This window comes from Salvelinus sp. IW2-2015, linkage group LG26 (assembly GCF_002910315.2).
Source record: "Salvelinus sp. IW2-2015 linkage group LG26, ASM291031v2, whole genome shotgun sequence".
Classification (NCBI taxonomy): domain Eukaryota; kingdom Metazoa; phylum Chordata; class Actinopteri; order Salmoniformes; family Salmonidae; genus Salvelinus; species Salvelinus sp. IW2-2015.
Window position 1 is genome coordinate 17,842,348 of NC_036866.1, and position 24,387 is coordinate 17,866,734.

General features: G+C 42.2%; 1 protein-coding gene across 4 annotated transcripts; it reads right to left on the bottom strand.

Annotated features, from left to right (window-relative positions):
• Positions 1-2,714: 2,714 nt before the first annotated feature.
• kiaa0513 (KIAA0513 ortholog) lies at positions 2,715-24,154 on the bottom strand. Of its 4 annotated transcripts, XM_023971337.2 has the most exons (14): positions 24,028-24,154; positions 22,761-22,876; positions 19,338-19,832; positions 13,598-13,697; positions 13,380-13,453; positions 12,945-13,015; positions 12,395-12,599; positions 12,252-12,292; positions 11,969-12,050; positions 11,760-11,837; positions 11,285-11,314; positions 5,868-5,948; positions 5,638-5,732; positions 2,715-5,099 (listed from the first exon to the last, which is right to left on the bottom strand). In XM_023971337.2, the coding sequence occupies exons 3-14, from the start codon at positions 19,715-19,717 to the stop codon at positions 5,050-5,052; spliced, it is 1,287 nt and encodes a 428-aa protein (XP_023827105.1). In that variant the 5' UTR covers positions 19,718-19,832; positions 22,761-22,876; positions 24,028-24,154; the 3' UTR covers positions 2,715-5,049. The 4 variants fall into 4 exon arrangements, with proteins under 4 accessions (XP_023827105.1, XP_023827106.1, XP_023827109.1 ...); XM_023971338.2 differs by lacking the exon at positions 22,761-22,876; XM_023971341.3 differs by lacking the exon at positions 11,285-11,314 and having other exon boundaries at positions 24,028-24,136.
• Between the last annotated feature and the right edge of the window lie 233 nt (positions 24,155-24,387).

Consider the following 24,387-nt stretch of genomic DNA (forward strand, 5'->3'; position numbering starts at 1 on the left):
GATTACATAAGATCGTTCTTGAATAAGTTCCTCCAGTTTTTTTTTCTTCCTCTAACTTGTTTTGTATCTCTGTAGTACCATTTTTATGCTACCTACYCTTGTTAGTCTTGTCTCTTTAGACAGAAACTGTTTTTTCTTTACTGAAAAATATTGAATTGAATGACCTCTGAAGGTACATTTAAAGGTATCCCACACAATATGGGGATTTCCTGAACCTATATTGTACTGGGAAAATTCTGTTATTAATGATTTTGTCTTAGTTAAGAACAAATTGTCCTCCAGTAAACTTTGATTACATTTCCAACATCCCCGTCCAAGTAGAAATTCTGCAGGAGTTATGTGAAGGCCAATTAGATGATGGTCCGATCTCATTCTGTCTCCTATCAATACTTTTTTAAACATTTGATGCAAGAGAGAAASACAAGAAAGTACTCAAGACGACTAGCTTGATTAAGTCTCCTCCATGTATATCTAACAAGGTCAGGGTTTTTTGGTCTCCAAATATCCACTATTTCTAATGTGTCCATAATATTTGTGATCTCCTTAAGGGCATGATTATATCACACTTTGTAGAGTGATTTCCTTTACGGTCCATTGAGGTACTTAACACTGTGTAATAATCTCCCACCATAATGATTTGATCGTTTGTTGCCTGTAACCTGTAAACTCAATAGATTATAAATATTTTAGAAGAAGTGTCAAATCATCCTGATTTGGACCATATAGATTAATGACACAAATCTGATTTTCATCCACTTTCATATTCAAGAGTCCACCTTCCTTGCAGATCATTCCTGACTGTTTTCACATTCGGATCAACATTTTTGTTAATTAGTATCATCACACCCTTTGAGTTCCTTTGTCTACAACAGGACATTATTTCCCCGCCTTCATCTTAAGATGTAGAGTGAGTTTCCTGTAAAGAGTATATTTAATATTCCTTTTCTTTTAGCCACGTAAAGTCGTATCGTCTTTCCTTATTATCTGCTAAACCGTTACAATTACAAATAGCTATACCTATTTCATCCCTTACCATAACTAGATACTATTCTCAGTCTAAATTGACCATAATCAGTGGCTGTAAAATTACTGCCATAAGAGGTATCATGACAGTCAAAAACAGATTTCTGATGTTTAGATTTCAAGAAACAGGTTCTAGCAATTTTCATGGCTGAGTGTCTATGTGTTTAACATGATATGAGTGTAGCCTTAATATTCAGGATGATAATAGTAATCCATATAGTATCAACATCATAATTACATTAAAGATCGTATTCATAGAAAAACACATCCCAGCATTTCCATAGCAATTGATGTTTCACATGATTATGAAAGAGACCTTGCATTACTATGTTCCTGTTCTGATATCTTCCCATTGCTTGTTGTAAACATAGATAAACATGTAGACTAAGACATACAAAAGATAGACAAACAAGAAACATATTGAATTATAGAAAGTTAGACAATAGAGAGAAGACAGAGAGATCAAGTGTGTATGTATCTGTGAGTGTAAATGAGCATGTAATTGAGTGTGTGTGTGCACGTATCACCTTCATAGTGTTCAGATATTTTACAGTCCCCAGAGCCATTAAATTCTACAGCCCCCTAAAAGGAAGTGATTCCCAAACCTTCCATAACAAAGCCATCACCTACAGAGWAATGAACCTGGAGAAGAGCCCCTAAGCAAGCTGGTCCTGGGGCTCTGTTCACAAACACAAACAGACCCCACAGAGCCCAAGGACAGCAACACAATTAGACACAACCAAATCATGAGAAAACAAAAAGATAATTACTTGACACATTGGAAAGAATTTACAAAAAAACCTGAAAAAAATAGAATGCTATTTGTCCCTAAACAGACCCAAAATTAAGGAAATCTTTTACTTTTTACAGACTCAGTGAGCATAGCCTTGCTATTGAGAAGGCAGACACTGCCCACAAAATTAGGTGGAAACTGAGCTGCACTTCCTAACCTCCTGCCAAATGTATGACCATATCAGAGACACATATTTTCCTCAGATTACACAGACCCACAATGAATTCAAAAACAAATCAAATTTTGATAAACTCCCATATCTATTGGGTGAAATACCACCGTGTGCATTCACAGCAGCAAGGTTTGTAACCCATTGCCAAAAGAAAAGGGCAACCAGTGAAGAACAAACACCATTGTAAATATCATTTATATTTATTTTCCCTTTTGTACTTTAACTATTTGCACATATGACATTTGAAATGCCTTTATTCTTTTGGAACTTTTGTGAGTAATGTTTACTGTTATTTTTTTATTTCACTTTTGTTTATCTATTTCACTTGCTTTGGCAATGTAAACATATGTTTCCCATGCCAATAAAGCACTTGAATTGAGAGAGACTCTCTTTGTGTGACACCACTGACTGAGCTTTCACTGCTCATTATATTGTGTCCAATCATTGAGCAGCCAGCGTGATGACTGTTTATTTACATGCAGCAGCAGGAATGGCAGCCATTTGGCAGTTTGGGCCAGGGTCTAAAACCCTCCCACATTGTGCTACATGGTCCTACTCTGTACCCTGCTCACGTTGGCTCAGTCTCACACACTGGAGTGCACAGAGACTTCGCTATCTAACCTACACATTCACACTGAGCTCTCCTTCCCAAACACCTCTAATTCCAACATCCCATCTTATACCCTCTCTCGCGTGCGCTCACACAGACACGATTCAAAAAGCATCCACATTAAAAAATATATTTATTACAGCATCAGCTACTTGTTCCATCATAATTACACATCCATGCAAACTCAGCCACCATTGCACAACAGAAGTGGGAGGACATTGTTAATAACAGCTACCTGTAAGAGACTCTTTCCCGCTCATTAAAAAGAAGGGTAGGCTATATTCTCCTATGCGAAAGTTTGTTTCACCTCCAAAGACACAAGGCTTGTCCATGACTAGGTATCAGGTGCTAGTCACAACTGGTCAAATCAGACCACCACTGCCCAGACAAACAATGTACAACACTTTTCGTGAGAGATGTCTTAAAGACCAGTGATGGACCATCTGTGCATTTGACATGCAACATGAAAAGCAGGTGAAGCATTCCAAGTATTAGAGGGCTGGTCTGCATTTCAACAATACTGAAAGGCCAGCGTGCACGCAGCAATACAAACACACAGGAGGGCTTGGTGCTAAACTAAAATTGCACACAGCCACAAAACAAAGAGGCAAGTCATTCAGCAGTATGGCAATAGAGGTCATCACATGCAGATGCACAATATGTCTGATTGCTGAACAGAAGGTCAGATCCAGACATGAAGCAGGGAGCAGCATTGCAATCCAAGGGAAGCAACTGAGACAGAGCAGAACAGTGAAACACTTTGTGGCAAGAAGCTGGTCCTCTGCTAAACAGCCCACAAGAAAAGAGAGAGAGAGCAAGACAAGACAGACGTCTCCAAGACAAGACATAGAACTTCAACTACAAGGCATCACATGCAACTACACATTGTAACTAACACTCTGGAGGAATTACACAATAGTTTATACTAAACATTTTACACATAGCACACATATAGTTTGGTCTAGCACTTGAATGGACCACTCCTAAGGGAGGAATTATGACGGCACTTCAGGGTCTTAATAAGTGGAAAGCTTTAGTTGCCACTGAGACAGACATCAAAACACAATGACCATAATCAGTTACATAGTCATTCACCAACAGATATGACACAAAACCAGTGATAAACAAGTCTTTGAACATAATAAAACATGGGTGAAAGAAATACAATATAAATACAAAATCAATTGATATAGACAAAAAAAAAACTTGCCAGTACTTCAATCCAGCATTGAGAAAAATGTACAATAATCCTAATTTCTATTCACATAGCTCTGAAATGTCAATGCTCCAAAATGTCAAGAATGATATATTTTGCTTATGTCTCCCTCAAAAGCTGGATGCACACAGTCGTTTTTAAACTTTTAACTCCATTGATAAATTAAGTGCTCTGAACAAGTCACCAGGCTTCCCTCTGGTGGGCTTAAATAATGCAAACAAGACATTGACGCCCAACTTGCACAATGCTTGTTTCTCACTTATAAGGGCAAGGATGCATGCCATGCATATAGCACAGACACCTCAGGTCAAGGCTACTCTAGGAATAAAACAGAAGGTATGGGACTGCTGCTGGAATCCATGCTGCAGCCTCTCACCACTACACACTGCACTTTCACTAGCCATGATCTAACACCATGACAATCACTAAACACAGAGGACACTAGGCATGAGAATTCGACCTTATTGGAAATATGCTGACACAGTATATAGATGGTAGAATCATGAACAGGAAGGTATTGTATCAAGTGGTTTTACAGATTGTTACAATTGAGACTTGCATTGATTACCATTGAAACAGAAAGGACAGTTCCCCACGGGTACATTCAAGGCACTTCGACATTGGGCAGAGAGGAAATCATAAAAGGTCACTATTGCAAACAATATAAATAATACTAATTGTAGGATATGTGCAAGGAGCAGGTTACAGTATATCTAAAATATATATACTGTATGTATACTGTAGTCAGGGGACATGGAAGACTATAAAAAAAGGCTATAGAGAGCCTGGGACGGTTACACGGAGGTGATTTTGTAAAATGGGTTAATGGATGCTGATATGGCTGAAATTGTCCAACTATACAGTAAAATAAGGACCCGAGGAAGGTACTCATTAGTGACAGTATAAAATAAAGTAGTAGTGATAGGGTGAATGACCTTGTTGACAGTGCCCAGGAGAGGGTAGGTTACAGTATGTTGGTTGGTGAAGCTGGAATATTGACTACGCAGCTTCATGTTTACTATCACTGTGATAAAAGGTTTTGTGTTATTTATTGTTGCAGGTTATGGAGGCTTTACTGAAATAGGTGATTGGAGCTTACTGTACTGGATATTGATGGAATACAGTTATTGGTGAGCCTTCACAACATTGGAGAGTGAGAAGGAGATTAGCTTCAGGTAATTACTATTGATAGTGTACTAAGTAGTCATTGAAGTTGAAGTACCATTCTTTGCCACTCACTCCGTGGCCATCTGCTCAATGTGGTCGCTCAACAGCTTGTACTGCTCTGTAAGAGAGAAACAGAGAGCTCTTTTCAATCAAAACCACTAAGCACATTTTTCCAGTTATAAATACATTAGTCTCAGAAAGCCTGTCTCCCCAACGGGCTCAGTAGAGGCAAAGGTGGAGACATGACCCGCCTAACAGGCGCTCCTTAAAACCCACCAGCTTAACCCGGAAGCCAGCCGCACCAATGTGTCGGAGGAAACACCGTTCAACTGGCAACCGGGGTCAGGCTGCAGGTGCCCGGCCCCCCACAAGGAGTCGCTAGGGTGCGATGAGCCAAGTAAAGCCCACCGGCCAAACCCTCCCCTAACCCGGACGACGCTGGGCCAATTATGCGCCTCCTATGGGACTCCCGGTTGTGGTACAGCCCGAGAATGAACCCGGGTCTGTAGTAACGCCTCTAGCACTGCGATGCAGTGCCTTAGACCACTGCGCCACTCAGGAGGCCCCTACTAATATATTTTTTAATACGTTTAAAACAGTTTGAACAGTTTAAACAGGTGAAACAAAGTGAGGAAGGTTGGTTCATGTAGGGGTACCTTCATTTAGGTTCCCAATAACTGCTTGCTTCTTCAGGAAGTCATTGCAGAGTTTCTTACTGAGCCCAAAAGCCAGCATGTTGTGAGTGAATGTCCTGAAAGCAGACACTAAGAGTTAACTGACCATGAGATACAGTATACAAACCATGCAGATACCTCTCCTCCTCAGATGGAATGTTACTTAGAAGTTGTTTTTTTGTCCATAGGCATGAGTATGTCACCTCACTCACCCCAGTTGGCCAAAGGCAATATTCTCGTCGACTTTAGAGCTGTCATCTTTCTCTTCCTGGGTCATATGACACCACTTCTCTCTGGAGAAAGATAAGAGCAGAGAGAAGTTAGGGGTCAAGGTCTCCAAGTTTACCTCTGACCTTCTACCCACACCAAAACAACAAACCAGACATCATTGGAATGAGATGAAAATAGCAAAACATGTGAAGAAAACTTTTTCAAAGGCAAATACGTCAAACTAAAGCGATGGCATGCTGGATATTGCGTGTTAGATTGCGGTTCTCTCTCTGATTGGGGAACAGAGAGAAATGTCTGTCCAAAAGCTTTGGGAAGCTTTATAACCAGTGTAGTCATACATATGTAGTCATATGTACAACTAAGAAAACAGAGGACCTTTTTTTATTTTAGCAGGGAGTCACCATTGAGACCAGTGTCTCTTTTTCAAGGGAGCCCTGCATATACAATTTAATAGAACCAAAAAATGGAATACAATATAAAAAAAGTTAAATACAGCATGACACAAATTTAACAGATAAATATACACAAAACACAATCAACTAAAACAAACGTATTCTTCATTATAAAATTCCTCTGTCCACTCTCAACTGCCCCAGGGACACTAAGGCTACTATGTGTAATGCTTTTGGGAGATTATTCCAAACATATGGAGAAGAAAAACTAAAAGGCTGATTTACCTAACTCTGAAGACACCAAATGAGTCTCCAGAGTTAACTAACCCTGTGAACACGATTGATAACTTGACCTGATCAGCACCACATCATCACACACCCGTCCACTCACACTCATACATACACACAGAAGGTACAGGAGGATTTCTGAAATAAATAATACAATAAACTTAATGACAATACCCATGAAGAACATAGCTATTAAGTGTTCACCGTTCTACTTTAATGTGTTTTTGTCATGCTCATTGTGGCTCAGTAAGACACCATTCAGCATGCAGTGGAATAAGACTTAACAGTAGCACTTTGTAATAACTCCACGTAATAAAGCATTTATAATGGGTTAGTAAATCACTTATTGATAAACCTTATTAGTGGAGCAATGATTAATAAATTAATATAGGTCTTTATAAACCATTTATTAATCATTAGTTAAGTATTTTTGCATGGCCTCATCTACAGTGTGGGCTATTTATACTTTATAAATGTTTTGAGTGACCAGTGTAATTTCTCACCAAAAGATGGACATGCCATTGGTAGACATTCCAGCAGTATCTGCTGCTCCTTAAAAACTTCTTGCCGCACGGATACCTTTTACGGGATCATTTTCTTAAACAACCGCTGAATTGCAGCGCGCCAAATTCAAAAATAATACTAAAAATATTTATAATCATGGAATCACAAGTGAAATATACCAAAACACAGCTTAGCTTGTTGTTAATCCACCTATCGTGTCAGATTTTGAAAATATGCTTTACAGCGAAAGCAATCCAAGCGTTTGTGAGTGTATCAATCACTGCTAGAACAGCTAGCCTTAAATTAGCATGGTCACGAAAGTCAGAAACGCAATAAAATAAAATCGCTTACCTTTGATAATCTTCGGATGTTTGCACTCACGAGACTCCCAGTTACACAATAAATGTTATATTTGTTCGATAAAGATTAGTTTTATAACCAAAAACCGCCATTTGGTTTGCACGTTATGTTCAGAAAACCACAAGCTCGTTCCGGTCCTGAAGGGCAGACGAAAATTCCAAAAAGTATCCGTTATGTTCGTAGAAACATGTCAAAGGTTTTTTATAATCAATCCTCAGGTTGTTTTTAACATACATAATCGATCATATTTCAACCGGACGGTAAACTGTTCAATACTACAGAGAAAGAAAATGTCGAGCCACATCTCTCCTGCGCAGGAACTAATCAAAGGACACCTGACGCGTTTTGATAAATCTCGCTCATTTTTCAAAATAAAAGCTTGAAACTATGTCTAAAGCCTGGTCACAGCCTGAGGAAGCCACTGGAAAAGGAATCTGGTTGATACCCCTTTAAATGGAGGAGTTGCAAGCAATGGAACAGGAAAAAATAAATAAAAAATGCACTTCCGGGTTAGAGTTCCTCAGATTTTCGCCTGCAAAATCAGTTCTGTTATACTCTCAGACAATATTTTGACAGTTTTGGAAACTTTAGTGTTTTCTATCCTAATCTGTCAATTATATGCATATTCTAATATCTGAGCCTGAGAAATAGTCCGTTTACCTTGGGAATGTTATTTTTCCAAACATAAAAATTCTGCCCCCTAGCTGAAAGAGGTTATTAAGGTCTCACTAATATATATTGTTGAAATTCAAAATCAAATAGCTAAATGATCCTCAGTATGACCTTCTTAAAACAAATCCATATAGCTTAGTAATACCCTTCACCCGGATTAGACTCTGATGTGATATTTTTAAAGATATAGTTCAGGATAGTTCAGCAAAATAATGTATTCCAATATTTGTTTTCTTACCTCGTAAGCAGTCTATGGACGGCTCTTAATCTCTTGTGGACAGATTCTGCATGTTAACCAAATAATGTGTAGTGAAGAGATGGAATGCGTAGGATAAGGAGCTGCAGTAGACCTAGTGTTTGGGTTTTCAGCACGGATTATTTGGACGTACCAGGATTTGGCGAAGACGGTGCTTTAACTTGGACTGCTTCGCATCGTGGTGAAATTAACAGCAAGGGGGTGGGGGCAGACAGTTTCATTTTGTGAGGGTGGAGACTTTGCAAACCAGAACTCCCTATTTCTAACATGTATGGACCCAGAATTTTATCATGCAGCTGACCAAATTACACAGGATTTTAGTTCTAGGTTAACCGAGATTCTAAAACTGGGTGGTTCGAGCCCTGAATGCTGATTGGCTGAAAGCTGTGGTATATAAGACCATATACCACAGGTATGACAAAATATTTTTACTGCTCTAATTACATTGGTAACCAGTTTATAATAGCAATAAGGCACCGCGGGGTTTGTGGTCTATTGCCAATATACCGCGGCTAAGGGCTGTATCCAGGCACTCCGCGTTGCGCCTAAGAACAGCCCTTAGCTGTGGTATATTGGCCATATACCACACCCCCTCTGGCCTTATTGCCTAATTAGACTGCTATAAGGGGTGACTGCCAATCCATACTTTTGGTAGAAAAGTCACTGCCAAGAAATGCTTATAGCATTTTCGGACTGAGAACATTATTTTACTCAGCATAGTGTATCCAAAGTTACACATCACATTATTACAACAGTGGGACTGTTTTGGAATAACATTTATTATATTTTCTTAAACACCCTCTGTATTGTGTGATTATTGTTAAACCATAGCACTACATGGCAAAAGTATGTTGCCACCCCTTCAAATTAGTGGATGCGGCTATTTCAGCCACACTTATTGCTGACAGGTGTATAAACTCGAGCACACAGCCATGCAATCTCCATAGACAAATATTGGCAGTAGAATGGCCCATACTGAAGAGCTCAGTGACTTTCAACATGGCACCGTCATAGGATGCCACCTTTCCAACAAGTGAGTTCGTCAAATTTCTACCCTGCTAGAGCTGCACCGGTCAACTAAGTGCTGTTATTTTGAAGTGGAAATGTCTAGGAGAGAAAATGTCAAATCCACCAAGTGGTAGGCCACACAAGCTCACAGAACGGAACCACCAAGTGCTGAAGCACGTAGCGTGTAAAAATGGTCTGTCCTCGGTTGCAACACTCACTACAGAGTTCCAAACTGCCTCTGGAAGCAATGTCAGCACCGGAACTGTTCGTCTGGAGCTTCATGAAATAGGTTTCCATGGCCTAGCAGCCACACACAAGCCTAAGATTGCGCTCTCTGGAGTGATGAATCACGCTTCACCATCTGGCAGTCCAACGGAAGAATCTGGGATTGGCGGATGCCAGGAGAACGCTACCTACCCCAATGCATAGTGCAAATTGTAAAGTTTGGTGGAGGAGGAATAATGGTCTGGGGCTGTTTTTCATGGTTCGGGCCAGGCCCCTTAGTTCCAGTGAAGGGAAATAATGCTACAGCACACAATAACATTCTAGATAGACGATTCTGTGCTTCCAACTTTGTGGCAACAATTTGGGGAAGGCCCTTTCATGTTTCAGCATGACAATGCCCCCGTGCACAAAGCAAGGTCCATACAGAAATGGTTTGTTGAGATCGGTGTGGAAGAACTTGACTGGCCTGCATAGAGCCCTGACCTCAACCCCATCGAACAGCTCAGTGATGATTTGGAACGTCAACTGCGAGCCAGGCCTAATCGCCCAACATCAGCGCCCAACCTCACTAATGCTCTGTGGTTGAATGGAAGCAAGTCCCTGCAGCAATGTTCCAACATCTAGTGGAAAGTCGGGACCAACTCCATACTAATGCCCATGATTTTGGAATGAGATGTTTGACGAGCAGGTGTCCACATACTTTTGGCAATGTAGTGTATGTTCTAGGGGYCATTTTGAGACCTTAAGGAGCATCAGGTACTGCTGGAATGTCTATCTATAATTAACTAGGTTACTAACATGTACAAATGTGACAGTAATGATTAAACTATTTACTAATCCATTGTAAATGCTTTATTACATGGAGTTATTCTAAAGCGCTACAGACTTAACATGCACTGGTCGAGAGAAAAAAATTATGTCACATGCAACAGGCCCTACTAAAGAGAAACCCCTCATGCTGCAGATAAAAGTGAACATGTCAGCATGCAATCATCTGTGAAAACAGAATACCTCGCCATCATGAAACTAACAACTCTTTTAAAACACTGCTTTATGCTCGAGGCAAATGTATTCATCCATGAAATTAACCCAAACAAACAGAAATAACAACAACCACACAAACAAGAAGTGCATAAGTAAACGCATGCCTTTCTGATGCTCGACAAGCACGCAGTAAACTTTGTGGCACTTATGACAAGTAACGCCCACACCATGATCAAAATTAGGAAAATTGTATGCAATCAACATTAATGTGTATTAACAAGAGAAACACACTTTTAATTAGTCTAAAATAGATGTCTTTGAGCTATGACAGACACAGTGGATACAGTGAGTGAGAGGAGAGGTTCATGCAGATATCAATATGACAGTAACTATCCTACTGCTCCAATGCTGAGCCTATTATTGAACTACAGTACAAGGATCTGCCCTTACCCTGTTCTGCTTGTGCTCAGTGAAGCACACCCTGAACAGCGCAAATTAAGCCTACGGCTCTTTCTAGATTTCCAACTCTCTCACTCTAAGTCACAATGTTGAGCATCCATCTGTTCCTTTCTCGGTTCATCCCTTTATTCGTCCTCTCTCTTTCCCTTGTTCCTCACTTTCACTTGTTCCTCACTTTCACTTGTTCCTCGCTTTCCCTCCCTATCTCTCTGTCTACCAGTGTTAGGAGGAGCAGACAGATAGGACAGACCTCTCGTCTTTCTCTTCCTCATCCGTCCCCCTGCCCGGCAGCAAGGCACAAGGAGACAAAGGGTTAAAGACACATGCAAAGGTTGAGAACAAGAGCTTGGGAGAAGAAACTGGTGGCAACAGTCAGAAGCTCAACAGCAGTTTGAGTGAACTACAGACAGGTATACAGTGAGCCTTCCTTGAATTCCTAATTTGTGTTGAAACTCACCACATTCCCTTACCCCTCATTTATACACACAGACAAGACAAGTGCTCACAAACAAAGAGACGAACCTCCCACCTCTTGAAAATACACCCCACATTCACGCATACGTTTCATTCAATCTATCCATCTACTGCACTCTATTACACACTCCCATTTTATCCTCTGTTCGCACTACACAGGCAGTAAGCGGAGCTTTGTAGTAACATCCCAGTTTAGTGATATAACAGCCGTATCATCTTTCATCTCCCCTGCTGGTACATCAGTTTCTCACCTGGTGGTAGGTGACCTCTTCTTCCTCTCACAGTGGACCGCATCAAAGAACGCTGCGTTCCAAAACCTCAACGTATGCCTGTCACCAGAGACACCACAACACATCTATTAAACACCAACAAGGTAGGACAATAATTCACTACCTCATTGTTATTGTGTGGATTTTAAATAATCTATAACCATGAATATAAATGAACATCCATCTCATACCAGATGGGTTGCTGTTTCAGGTGTGTGTACAGGTACACCTTCTCGTTCTCCACTTTCTTCTTCTCTGGAGGCACAGAGGACACTATAGAGGACAGACAGAGAGAGCAACTGATAAAGGCAACCCATACTTTGAGGCAAGAGAGATGTAATTTGGCAGGTTGGTTATAAGAACATGTAAGGACATGGAGTTATAAATCAGACTAATACAGGAACTGACTTGCTTGTATCTTAAACTTTTGATGGGTGTGTACCCTACAATCAACAAGAGATGAGATTGACGTACCTGGTGATTTGGGCTTTACCTCGACTGGACTCTCTGCCTCCCTGGGTCGAAAATAGTTGGGAGGAAAAGTCGGTAAATAAACTGACTAAAACCGTGCTTAAAAGAAACATTATTGATTGGTTATTAACAGGAATACATCTCACTCATTCTTTCGAGCGGACGCCCTCAGCTTGCTCTCCAGGCCTCCAAAGAAGCCTTTGACTTCCGTTTTGGCAGCAGAGGAGTTCTTCAGGAGCCGCTCGGCTGCGTCCTTCTTGCCAGACAGCCAGGAGTTGGCCTTATTCAGGTAGGAGTCCATGGCTACAGGCGGCTGCTGCAGCAGCTCAGTGGGGGATGGCTGGGACTTACCTGAGGTACAGGGAAGGATCCTTTTACTATACACCACCATGCCCTAATCATGTTTCCTATTGATTATGAATAGGTACCGCGTAGAGCCTAATAGCAAATTAATAGCATAGTAATAGCAAAGTAATAGCATTATAATAGCACAAATTCTAATACCCCACACATGCAGATGCACACATGAATAGTATGTACAATAAGCTTAAACTGACTCCGTGGTCATGTTGCAACCACAAAAGGGTACAACCCTGACCGTTGACCCCTCCCCATTAATGTTGGGAAACTGGGAGGCCATTAAGAGAGGGGAGAATAAGTCTCTCATTTGTGGTTCTAAACAGGTACACATCTCACCAGTGTGGTAGTAAGTGAAACACATGGTCATGAGGTTTTTAGCTGGACTGTAGTCATCCATCTGATAGCACCTGCAACACACACACTTATGTAATGGGGATATGATTGTGCAAATAATATTGTACAATGAAATACACCCATTCCCTCATGTGTGACTTAGGTCTAGACAAAGAGCTTTGCACACAACACCTACACATATTTGACCACACACACAAACGTGTTCACATATTGTTCTCATTCTGAGATGGAACCGAGCGTGGAAGTTGTTTTGTCTTTACAAACTCTTCAGGGAATGAAGCCATTGTGTAAAACCCATCAATACAATGTAGCCGGTGTAGAGCTCAAAGTCTCCCAACAATAATAAATGAAACAGGGAAAAAATAAGCACTTAACAAAACATGAAACAGTTGAAGTGAAAGAGGGAGTCAGACTTACTCGAAAAGAACAACTGCAAAAGACTGCACCAGCCTGTAGAATGTTGCTTCACTCACACACTTGGAGTTGCAGCGCTGCAAATAAAGCCATGTGTCTTTAGTTACCATAAAACTTTAAATATGTAGCACCAGCAGCGAAGCTGTGCTGATAACTGTGCCATTACTGTGCGTCTATGTGCAGAGACATACATATCTCTGTGCTTACATACTGGAACTTACCTGTGCACTGACGTATCTGGCAAACCACTCCCTGCCCTTGCCATTTTCTCCACTGCACAGCTCCCCAAAGCGAGCCTTCTCCTCCTGGTCAAAGTCCTCCCTGAGAGAAAAGAGGTTTATACAGACCCACCTTAAACAGTCACTGAACTAAAATAAAACGCAACATGCAACAATTTCAAAAACTTTACTGAGTTACAGTTCATATAAGGAAATCAGTCAATTGAAATAAATGCATGAGTCCATTATCTATGGATTTCACATGACTGGGAATACAGATAAGCATCTGTTTGTCAAAGATACACTATACAGTGCATTTGAAAAGTATTCAGGCCTCTTGCCTTTTTCCACATTTTGTTACATTACAGCCTTATTCTAAAATAGATTTTTTTTTAAATCCTCATCAATCTACACACAATACCCCCTAATGACAAAGCAAAAACAGGTCTGGAATTTTTWWAAACTGAAATCTCACATTTACATAAGTATTCAGACCCTTTACTCAGTACTTTGTTGAAGCACCTTTGGCAGCCTTGAGTCTTCTTGGGTATGACGCTATAAGCTTGGCACACATGTATTTGGGGAGTTCCTCCCATTTTTCTCTGCAGATCCTCTCAAGCTGTCAGGTTGGATGGGGGGCGTTGCTGCACAGCTATTTTCAGGTCTCTCTGCCTTTATTTCTTGCGCCACCCCAGAAATAACCCCCTTGATAGGCGCCCTGCTACCAAAATCCATGCAGGAAACATTCCACTCTGATATCTTTTTGAGTCTTGACACACGCTTCTTCTGCTCTGCAGACACACCAAAAAATCAAAAATAAGACCACATCTTATGACTTTCACTGACTCCAAACTTTGTTCCAACACATTCCAGATTTTCCTAGGAGACATTAAAAGGATTTCCCAAATAGCATTCATCCAAAACCCTGACTCAAAAACGAGTCTAGTGGTTTCCTATTTTCCAACATAACTTTACTTCTTTTGTTTCCCTTTTTCTTCGCCACTGTAACCCACCCATTCTCACTTTCTGTACTATTAGATTCACTCGACTCACTAGCAGTTTCAAACATTGACCTCAGTTTCCGCCAACGAACGTCTACCCTGACATACACTGTCAACTGTGAGACCTTATATAGATAGGTGTGTGCTATTCCAAATCATGTCCAATCAATTGAATTTACCACAGTTGTACTTCAATCAAGTTGTAGAAACATCTCAAGGATAATCAATGGAAACAGGATGCACCTGAGCTCAAGGATCTTGAGTGGCGCAGCGTTCTAAATCAAATCAAATGTTATTTGTCACACGCGCCGAATACAACAGGTGTAGAGACCTTACAGTGAAATGCTTACTTACGAGCCCTTAACTAACAATGCTTTAAGATGTTTTAAGAAAAAAATWGATAAGTAAAACATAAAAAATAAAAGTAACAAATAATTAAACAGCAGCAGTAAAATAACAATAGTGAGGCTATATACAGGGGGTACCGGTACAGGGTCAATGTGCGGGGGCACCGGTTAGTAGAGGTAATTGAGGTAATATGTACATGTAGGTAGAGTTAAAGTGACTATGCATAGATTATAAACAGAGAATAGCAGCAGCATAAAAGAGGGGTCTGGGTAGCCCTTTGATTAGCTGTTCAGGAGTCTTATGGCTTGGGGGTAGAAGCTGTTAAGAAGCCTTTTGGACCTAGACTTGGCACTCCGGTACCGCTTGCCGTGCGGTAGCAGAGAGAACAGTCCATGACTAGGGTGGCTGGAGTCTTTGACAATTTTTAGGGCCTTTCTCTGACACCGCCTAGTATAGAGGTCCTGGATGGCAGGAAGCTTGGCCCCAGTGATGTACTGAGCCGTACGCACTACCCTCTGTAGTGATGAAACCAGTCAGGATGCTCTTGATGGTGCAGCTGTATAACTTTTTTTAATAACTTCAGTCTCCTAAGGGGGAATAGGTTTTGTCGTGCCCTCTTCACGACTGTCTTAGTGTGTTTGGACCATGATTGTTTGTTGGTGATGTGGACACCAAGGAACTTGAAGCTCTCGACCTGCTCCACTGTAGCCCCGTCGATGAGAATGGGGACCTGTTTTGGTTCTCCTTTTCCTGTAGTACACAATCATCTCCTTTGTCTTGATCACGTTGAGGGAGAGGTTGTGGTCCTGGCACCACACGGCCAGGTCTCTGACCTCCCTATAGGCTGTCTCATAGTTGGGGTTGATCAGGCCTACCACTGTTGTGTCATCGGCAAACTTGATGGTGTTGGAGTCGTGCCTGGCCATGCAGTCATGAATGAACAGGAAGTACAGGAGGGGACTGAGCACACACCCCTGAGGGGCCCCCATGTTGAGGATCAGCGTGGCGGATGTGCTATTACCTACCCTTACCACCTGGGTGCGGCCCGTCAGGAAGCCCAGGATCCAGTTGCAGAGGGAGGTGTTTAGTCCCAGGGTCCTTAGCTTAGTGATGAGCTTTGAGGGCACTATGGTGTTGAATGCTGTGCTGTAGTCAATGAACAGCATTCTCACATAGGTGTTCCTTTTGTCCAGGTGGGAAAGGGCAGTGTGGAGTGCAATAGAGATTGCATCATCTGTGGATCTGTTGGGGCGGTATGCAAATTGGAATGGGTCTGGGATAATGCTGTTGATGTGAGCCATGACCAGCCTTTCAAAGCACTTCGTGGCTACAGACGTGAGTGCTACGGGTCGGTAGTCATTTAGGCAGGTTACCTTAGTGTTCTTGGGCACAGGGACTATGGTGGTCTGCTTGAAACATGTTGGTATTACAGACTCAGACAGGTTGAAAATGTCAGTGAAGACACTTGCCAGTTGGTCAGCGCATGCTCGGAGTATGCGCTGGTAATCCGTCTGGCCCTGCGGCCTTGTGAATGTTGACCTGTTCAAAGGTCTTACATTGGCTACGGAGAGCATGATCACACAGTCATCCAGAACAGCTGATGCTCTCATGCATGCTTCAGTGTTACTTGCCTCGAAGCGAGCATAGGGGTAATTTATTTGTCTGGTAGGCTTGTGTCACTGGGCAGCCCGCGGCTGTGCTTCCCTTTGTAGTCTGTAATAGTTTGCAAGCCCTGCCACATCCGACGATTGTCGGAACCGGTGTAGTACGATTCAGTCTTTGTCCTGTATTGACGCTTTGCCTGTTTGATGGTTCATCAGAGGGCATAGCAGGATTTCTTATAAGCTTCCGGGTTATAGTCACTCTCCTTGAAAGCGGCAACTCTACCCTTTAGCTTAGTGCGGATGTTGCCTGTAATCTAAGGCACCGCATCGCAGTGCTAGAGGCGTCTCTCCTGACCCGGGATCGATCCCGGGCTGTATCACAATCGGCCGTGATCGGGAGTCCCATAGGGCGGCGTACAATTGGCCAAGGGTCGTCCCGGTTAGGGGAGGGTTTGGCCGGGGTAGGCCGTCATTGTAAATAAGAATTTGTTGTTAACTGACTTGCCTAGTTAAATAAAATAAAAAAAATACATTGAGTCTCACAGCAAAGGGTTTGAACACTTATGTAAATAAGGTATCTGTTTTTTATTTTAATACAGTTGCAAAAAAAAATTAAAACTTGTTTTCCATTTGTCATTATGAGGTATTGTGTGTAGATTGATGAGGGAAAAAAAATATTTAAATATATTTTAGAATAAGGCTGTAAGGTAACAAAATGTGGAAAGCCAAACATTGGCAGTAGAATGGCCTTACTGAAAACCTCATTAACTTTCAACGTGGCACCGTCATAGGATGCCACCTTTCCAAATAGTCAGTTCGTCAAGTTTCTGCCCTGCTCGAACTGCCCAATTCAACTGTAAGTGTTGTTATTGTGAAGTGGAAACGTCTAGGAGCAACAATGGCTCAGCCGTGAAGTGGTAGGCCACACAAGCTCAGACAACAGGACTGCTGAGTGCTGAAGTGTGTAAAAATGTTCTGTCCTTGTTTGCAACACTCATTCCCGAGTTCTAAAATGTATGCAACGTCAACACAAGAACTGTTCGTCGGGAGCATAATGAAATGGGTTTCTATGGCCAAGCAGCCACACACAAGCCTAAGATCACTATGCGCAATGCCAAGTGTCGGCTGGAGTGGTGTAAAGCTTGCCACCATTGGACTCTGGAGTAGTGGAAACGCGTTCTCTGGAGTGATGAATCACGCTTCACCATCTGGCAGTCCGACAGAAGAATCTGGGTTTGGCGGATGCATTGTGCCAACTGTAAAGTTTGGTGGAGGAGGAATAATAGTCTAGGGCTGTTTTTCATGGTTTGGGCTAGGCATCTTAGTTCCAGTGAAGGGAAATCTTATCTTTACAGCATACAACGACATTCTAGATGATTCTGTGCTTCCAACTTTGTGGCAACAGTTTGGGGAAGGCCCTTTCCTGTTTCAGCATGACAATGCCCCCGTGCACAAAGAGAAGTCCATACAGAAATGGTTTGTCGAGATAGGTGTGGAAGAACTTGACTGGCCTGCACAGAGCTCTGACCTCTAACCCATCGAACAACGTTGGGATGAATTCGAACGCCAACTGCGAGCCAGGCCTAATCGCCCAACAGTGCCGACCTCACTAATGCTTGTGAATGAATGGAAGCAAATCCCTGCAGCAATGTTCCAACATCTAGTGGAAAGCCTTCCTAGAAGAGTGGAGGCTGTTATAGTAGCAAAGGGAAAACCAACTCCATATTAATGCCCATGATTTTGGAATTAGATGTTCAACAAGCAGGCGTCTACATACTTTTGGTAATGTTGTGTACCTTTTTTAAAAAGGTAGGGGCGTGGATCAGAAAACCAGTCAGTATCTGGTGTGACCACATTTTACCTCATGCAGCGTGACATCTCTTTCACAAATGTTGATCAGGCTGTTGATTGTGGCCTGTGGAATGTTGTCCCACTCCTCTTCAATGGCTGTGCGAAGTTGCTGGATATTGGCGGGAACTGGAACACGCGCCCGTACACGTTGATCCAGAGCATCCATAACATGCTTAAAGAGTGACATATTCAAATTGCCATTGATAAAATGCAATTGTGTTCATTGTCCGTAGCTTATGCCTGCCCATACAATAACCCCACCATTGGGCACTCTGTTCACAATGTTGACTTCAGCAAACCGCTCGCCCACACAACACCACACACGTGGTCTGAGGTTGTGAGGCTGGTTCGACATATTGCAAAATTATCTAAAACGATGTTGGAGGTGGCTTATGGTAGAGAAATTAACATTCATTTATCTGCCAACAGCTCTGGTGGACAGTCCTGCAGTCAGCATGGACATTTCACACTCCCTCAACACATCTATGGCATTGTGTTGTGTGACAAAACTGCACATTTTAGAGTGTCCTTTTATTGTCCCCAGCACAAGGTGCACCTGTGTAATGAATGACCATGCTGTTTAATCAGCTTCTTGATATTCTACCCCTGTCAGGTGGATGGATTATCTTGGCAAAGATGAAATGCTCACTAACAGGGATGTAAACAAATTTGTGCACAACATTTTATAGAAATAAGCTTTTGTGCGTATGGAACATTTCTGGGATCTTTTATTTCTGCTCATGAAACATGGGTCCAACACTTTACATGTTGCGTTTATATTTTTGTTCAGTATTGTACATTCATAATAGACCCTCATAAAAGACCCTATCCATGTTTAAGTACCACTGTAAAATAGTTCATTCTAACTACACATACTGTACAGGCCCTCAGGGACAGACCCACACCACCCCACATTCAGAGAATCCAGGGTGTTCTTACTTTCCATGAAACACCTTCTCCACGTAAGCCTTCATGAACTCCTGATTCTCCACTGCCTCTACCCCAAGCTCTGCACTGTGATTGGACGAGGAGGATGAGCGCCGTGAGTTCCACTGCTGGGAGTGTGGGTCCATGTCATTCTCACTGTCTGCCGACTCTGTGGCATCACTGTCCCCGTCCTCTCCCCCACAATGGTGGTGGGAGCTGGGCATGGGGGCCAGGGGTACAATGGAGGCAGGCTCTGGGAACAGCGGCTCAGAGGAGAAAATGTCTGTGTGGAGCAGCGCCCCACTAGGAGGACTTGCAAATGAGGGGGCTGTATCGCCTGAACATGAAGGGATATCAAAGTCTATGAGGTTTTCCACAGCTACCCCCTCCATTGTTGAGGACAGAGAACAGAGATGGTAGAGCTAAAGACAGAAGGCTCTTCAGACGCTCTCATCCACGAGGGGTGCTGTAGCAGAGCGGACTCAATGCCCACAGACCCAGTGCACGCTGTGAAGAGAGGAGAGAGGGATTTTTTWAAACTTATAACACTCATAGAACAACTTTAATCAAATAAGAAAATATAATGATGTACAGTAATGCTGTTGATATGACTGTCTGGATATGGACGGATATTGTGTTCTCCATCAGTATTGAAGCTGTCCTCTTATACAGCTCTGTATCTAAATGTTGCCCTCTGCCCATTTTTTATTTCACCTTTCTTTAACCAGGTAGGCCAGTTCTCATTTACAACTGCGACCTGGCCAAGATAAAGCAAAGCAGTGCGACAAAAACAACACAGAGTTACACATGGGATAAACAAACGTACAGTCAATAACACAATAGAAAATCTATATACAGTGTGTGCAAATGTAGTAAGATTAGGGAGGTAAAGCAATAAATAGGCCATAGTGGCGAAATAATTACAATTTAGCATTAAGACTGGAGTGATCGATGTGCAGATGATGATGTGCAAGTAGAGATACTGGGGTGCAAAAGAGCAAAAAAATAACAATATGGGGATGAGGTAGTTGGGTGGGATATTTACAGATGGGCTGCATACAGGTGCAGTGATCGGTAAGCCGCTCTGACAGCTGATGCTTATAATTAGTGAGGGAGCTTCAGTGATTTTTGCAATTCGTTTCAGTCATTGGCAGCAGAGAACTGGAAGGATAGGCGGCCAAAAGAGGTGTTGGCTTTGGGGATGACCTGTGAAATATACCTGCTGGAGCGCACACTATGGGTGGGTGTTGCTATGGTGACCAGTGAGCTGAGATAAGGCGGGGCTTTACCTAGCAAAGACTTATAGATGACCTGGAGCCAGTGGGTTTGGCGACGGATATGTAGCGAGGGCCAGCCAACGAGAGCATACAGGTCGCAGTGGTGGGTAGTATATGGAGCTTTAGTGACAAATTGGATGGCACTGTGATAGACTACATCCAATTTGCTGAGTAGAGTGTTGGAGGCTATTTCTTCTGAAGTTAAGCCATTTTGCTTCTCTGTCAGGGGAACAGAGTTTTGCCTGCTTTTGCCCTGATCCTGGATCTGGCAGCTCTGCCAGTCTAACCCCCAGGCTGATGTCTGGTCTGATCCTGGATCTGGCAGCTCTGCAAGTCTAACCCCCTGGCTGATGTCGTCTGACTGAAAGACTGGGGATATTATTGAGGAGGACTCTTATATAATACAGGATTGGGACAGTTAGACTGTAACCCAGAATTAGTGAACACACACGCCGATGCACCAAACACGCCGCAATGTTTTATAAAAGTAAGAAAATAAAGAAATATGGCCATTCATGTTACCCATTTTTCACACTAAACACACACAACCCCTTTTCAATTGTTCATGTCAAATTAATGAACTACAGCCTACTCTGTTGAAACCTGAACATGCCTCGGTCCTTGTGATAAAGCTGTGAGAAAGAAAAAGAGTTGTGAAATTTCACTCTTGACATTTTGGTATATTTGATGTTAGCTAAAATAGGCCTTATCTGACTTGTTCTCAAAATGTCAAGAGTGAAATCTCCCAACTCTTTTTTTCTCTCAGCTTTATCACAAGGACCGAGGTGAGCCGAGCTGAGTGAGAAAAAGCAGGTTTCTCTGTTGTTGTTGTTCCCACTGCAGTACTAACGGCACGGCAGAATCACCTTCCAGATACGCCATTGGCCTATGCACTGAGCCCCCCCTGGCTGCCCTCTGAGTGAGGTGGAGACCTTCAGTTGAGCTCAGGAAATCTCAGCAGTGAGTGCACAGGCTGAAGTATTTCTGCTTCCCGAGCAAGAGAACAGGCCCCCAGTCCTGCCCAACCACCCACACACTCTCCCTCAGGGGATTGAGCATAGAGGACGGGGACGGGGTGCTTTTCATCACGATGATGGGATACTGAAAAGCTTGAGTAAGTAGGTCTACTGGATTTATGACTKGAGRKGKGRGRGGGGGGGGGGGGGGTTGTAGAAAGATACTGCATTGCATTGATCCATGTGTAGGATCCAGGCTGTAATGAAATGATACACTGAACATACGTACATGTACTGTAGACAGGATCTGGTACCTAGTTTTATATTGCAGACAAACACATCTCATATTTTTATTATCAAAATGAATATCTAGGTGTATCTCTTTCATCGTCAACTAATATCTAGTTTCCAACAATCTAAAGTGGTCATTACATAAAGTGTGGCATTGTTCTATTATGAGGTCTTGTTATCATGTAAAATATGCCCTTGCAAACATTCATGTGAGGGCATGACACATAAAAGCCATGTTATACTTATGTCCCCATGTTCACCCCAGGAAATATTATTCAGTAGGCTAGTCTCTCCACAACCATCATCCAAGCAACATACTCTATGTGATAGACTGAGTAGAGGAAACATCTTGTCAATTCAGTGTGGATGATATCATTTTCTGATTTTCTTCCTTCAGTCCTCACTGGCATTTTAAAATTACATCTCATGGCCTGCAGGCCAGGAACTGAAGTCTTGCTTGCTTGGAGTGTCCTCCCTATAATCGCTTAGCTATAAAAGCTAAATGTTCCTTACCCCAATGTAGGAGGGCTGTTGTCCAGTCCAGACGCCTGACTGTCCTGACTCAACCCAGACTTTGAGAGGAGGGTGAACTGGTTCAGTCATATCTAATCACAGGCATTTGGACACTTGAATGTCCATGTAGGCTGCCCCTCTCTTCCATGGGAGTGGACTAGCAACATAGATAAGACTGACTGAGTGCATAACTAAACATTTCACACTGAAGGGAATGTGGGAGAGAAAAGGCTGATGACTGATATGGGAGGTTTGGAATCTTGTTTCGTTATGCCTTGCTGCTAGTGCTATGGCTGGATGCTGTATATATGATCTGACCTAACATGACATGGACACAGCTAGTTCAGAGAGAAAAAGGCGGTCTAAAATAAAAGACTTAGAGGACATGCATTACTCACTCCAATTTGGTAGGCAAAATTCGGTTTTCTTTGCAAAGTAGGCATTTCACATAGCTCATTGTTCTTTTCACATGGCTGTTTGTTTCTTTGGTGCATCATCTCACAACAACTTGAATCTGAAGCAGAGAAAACACGTCAGTCTTCCAAGCTCCCATTGTTTGTCCAAGAATCAATCAAGTATGATACCCAACAAACATGTCCTGCTGGAGACCAACATCCCTATATTATTAACGACTTTTCCCAAATAAGTCAAACCCTCCTCCCCTTCATAACCTTGATCAAACAAGGTCACTTAAATAGAGCTACCATGGCGACAACCGAAGATAAGCTGTTAAGACCACTTGGACACGACAGCAAAGCAGGAGCCAGAAGAGACAACAGTCACTGTGTGAATGACCATATACATATTAACAGGAAGTTAATCTTCCATGTGCAGTTCCAGATAAAACCAAAGACAGCCCCAACGCCAAACAAAACCAATGAGTAGCTATTATGAGTAAGCTTCATCACTAACACCAGCCTGCTCCTACTAGTACTTTTAACTGGTGTATGAAATGTACTCTCTATAAATAAAGTTATTATACATGAATAAAATAAAAACAACACATTTCCAACCTGATACGGCACTGGTACTTTTATCAAAGATAGAGCTAGTTAGAGTGACACTGCATCGAAACGATGTATAATTGTTTTGGGCAAAATGCAGTAGCTACTTTCCCATCAGTAAGGCTACATTGTTGTTATTGCCAATATGTGTGTACGAGGTAAGCTTCCAGAACAGCATGCTTGATCGTAAGAACTGTCAAGTAGGTCTAGGGGCCTGGGGGGGGGGGGGGGGGGGGACATAAAAACGACTTATATTTTCATTTTTAATTCAACCATTACTTCAGTAACCTTAAATTGAAAGCAAGGAGACTAGATCTCTTTTCAGGAAATAGATCGAATACTGTAAACAACACCCATTAGGTTAGGAGGTATGGTGGTTTACTCGTATATTTAGTGTTCCATTCTTTTTTAAATAGCCCATGTTACGCAGCCAATAAACATATATAGGGTTGCCAGTGCCTGCCAACACCACCACCACTTGACATCTCCAGCAATCTGATGATGAAKGACAGACATCTAGTAGGCCTACAGTGTGAAATCGAAATAAGATTGTATATGGCTTGTCAATAAAACACACCAAATTACAAGCGTATGTCGAGAAATTGATTATATTAAAACATATGATATAATAACAGTACATTTCCTTTACAGTTGTACGTACATGAAATGTCCCAGGTTGATGAGGGGTTTAATCTTCCCTGTATGCGTCGGAGCCTGCTCACTTCAGTAGTCTCAAAACAGGCATGCGCAATCAAGCACGAATGTAAAGTGGGGGTGGGGAACCCAATGACGTCACGAAGTATCCCGTTCATGTCATCTCGAAAACTCGGGCCCTCCGAGTTAAAATGTGTTAAAACTGAACGTAAATTATTTGCGTAGAGCTTCTTATTGGTTGATTCTAATATTTCCTTAGTGATAAACTCTGGAATATTTTTTCCACAACAAGTAAGCAAGTCAGACATTTTCGAGTTACCGAATTTTTTACGTTTTTTGTTGTTGTTCCCGATAGACTATGAACACG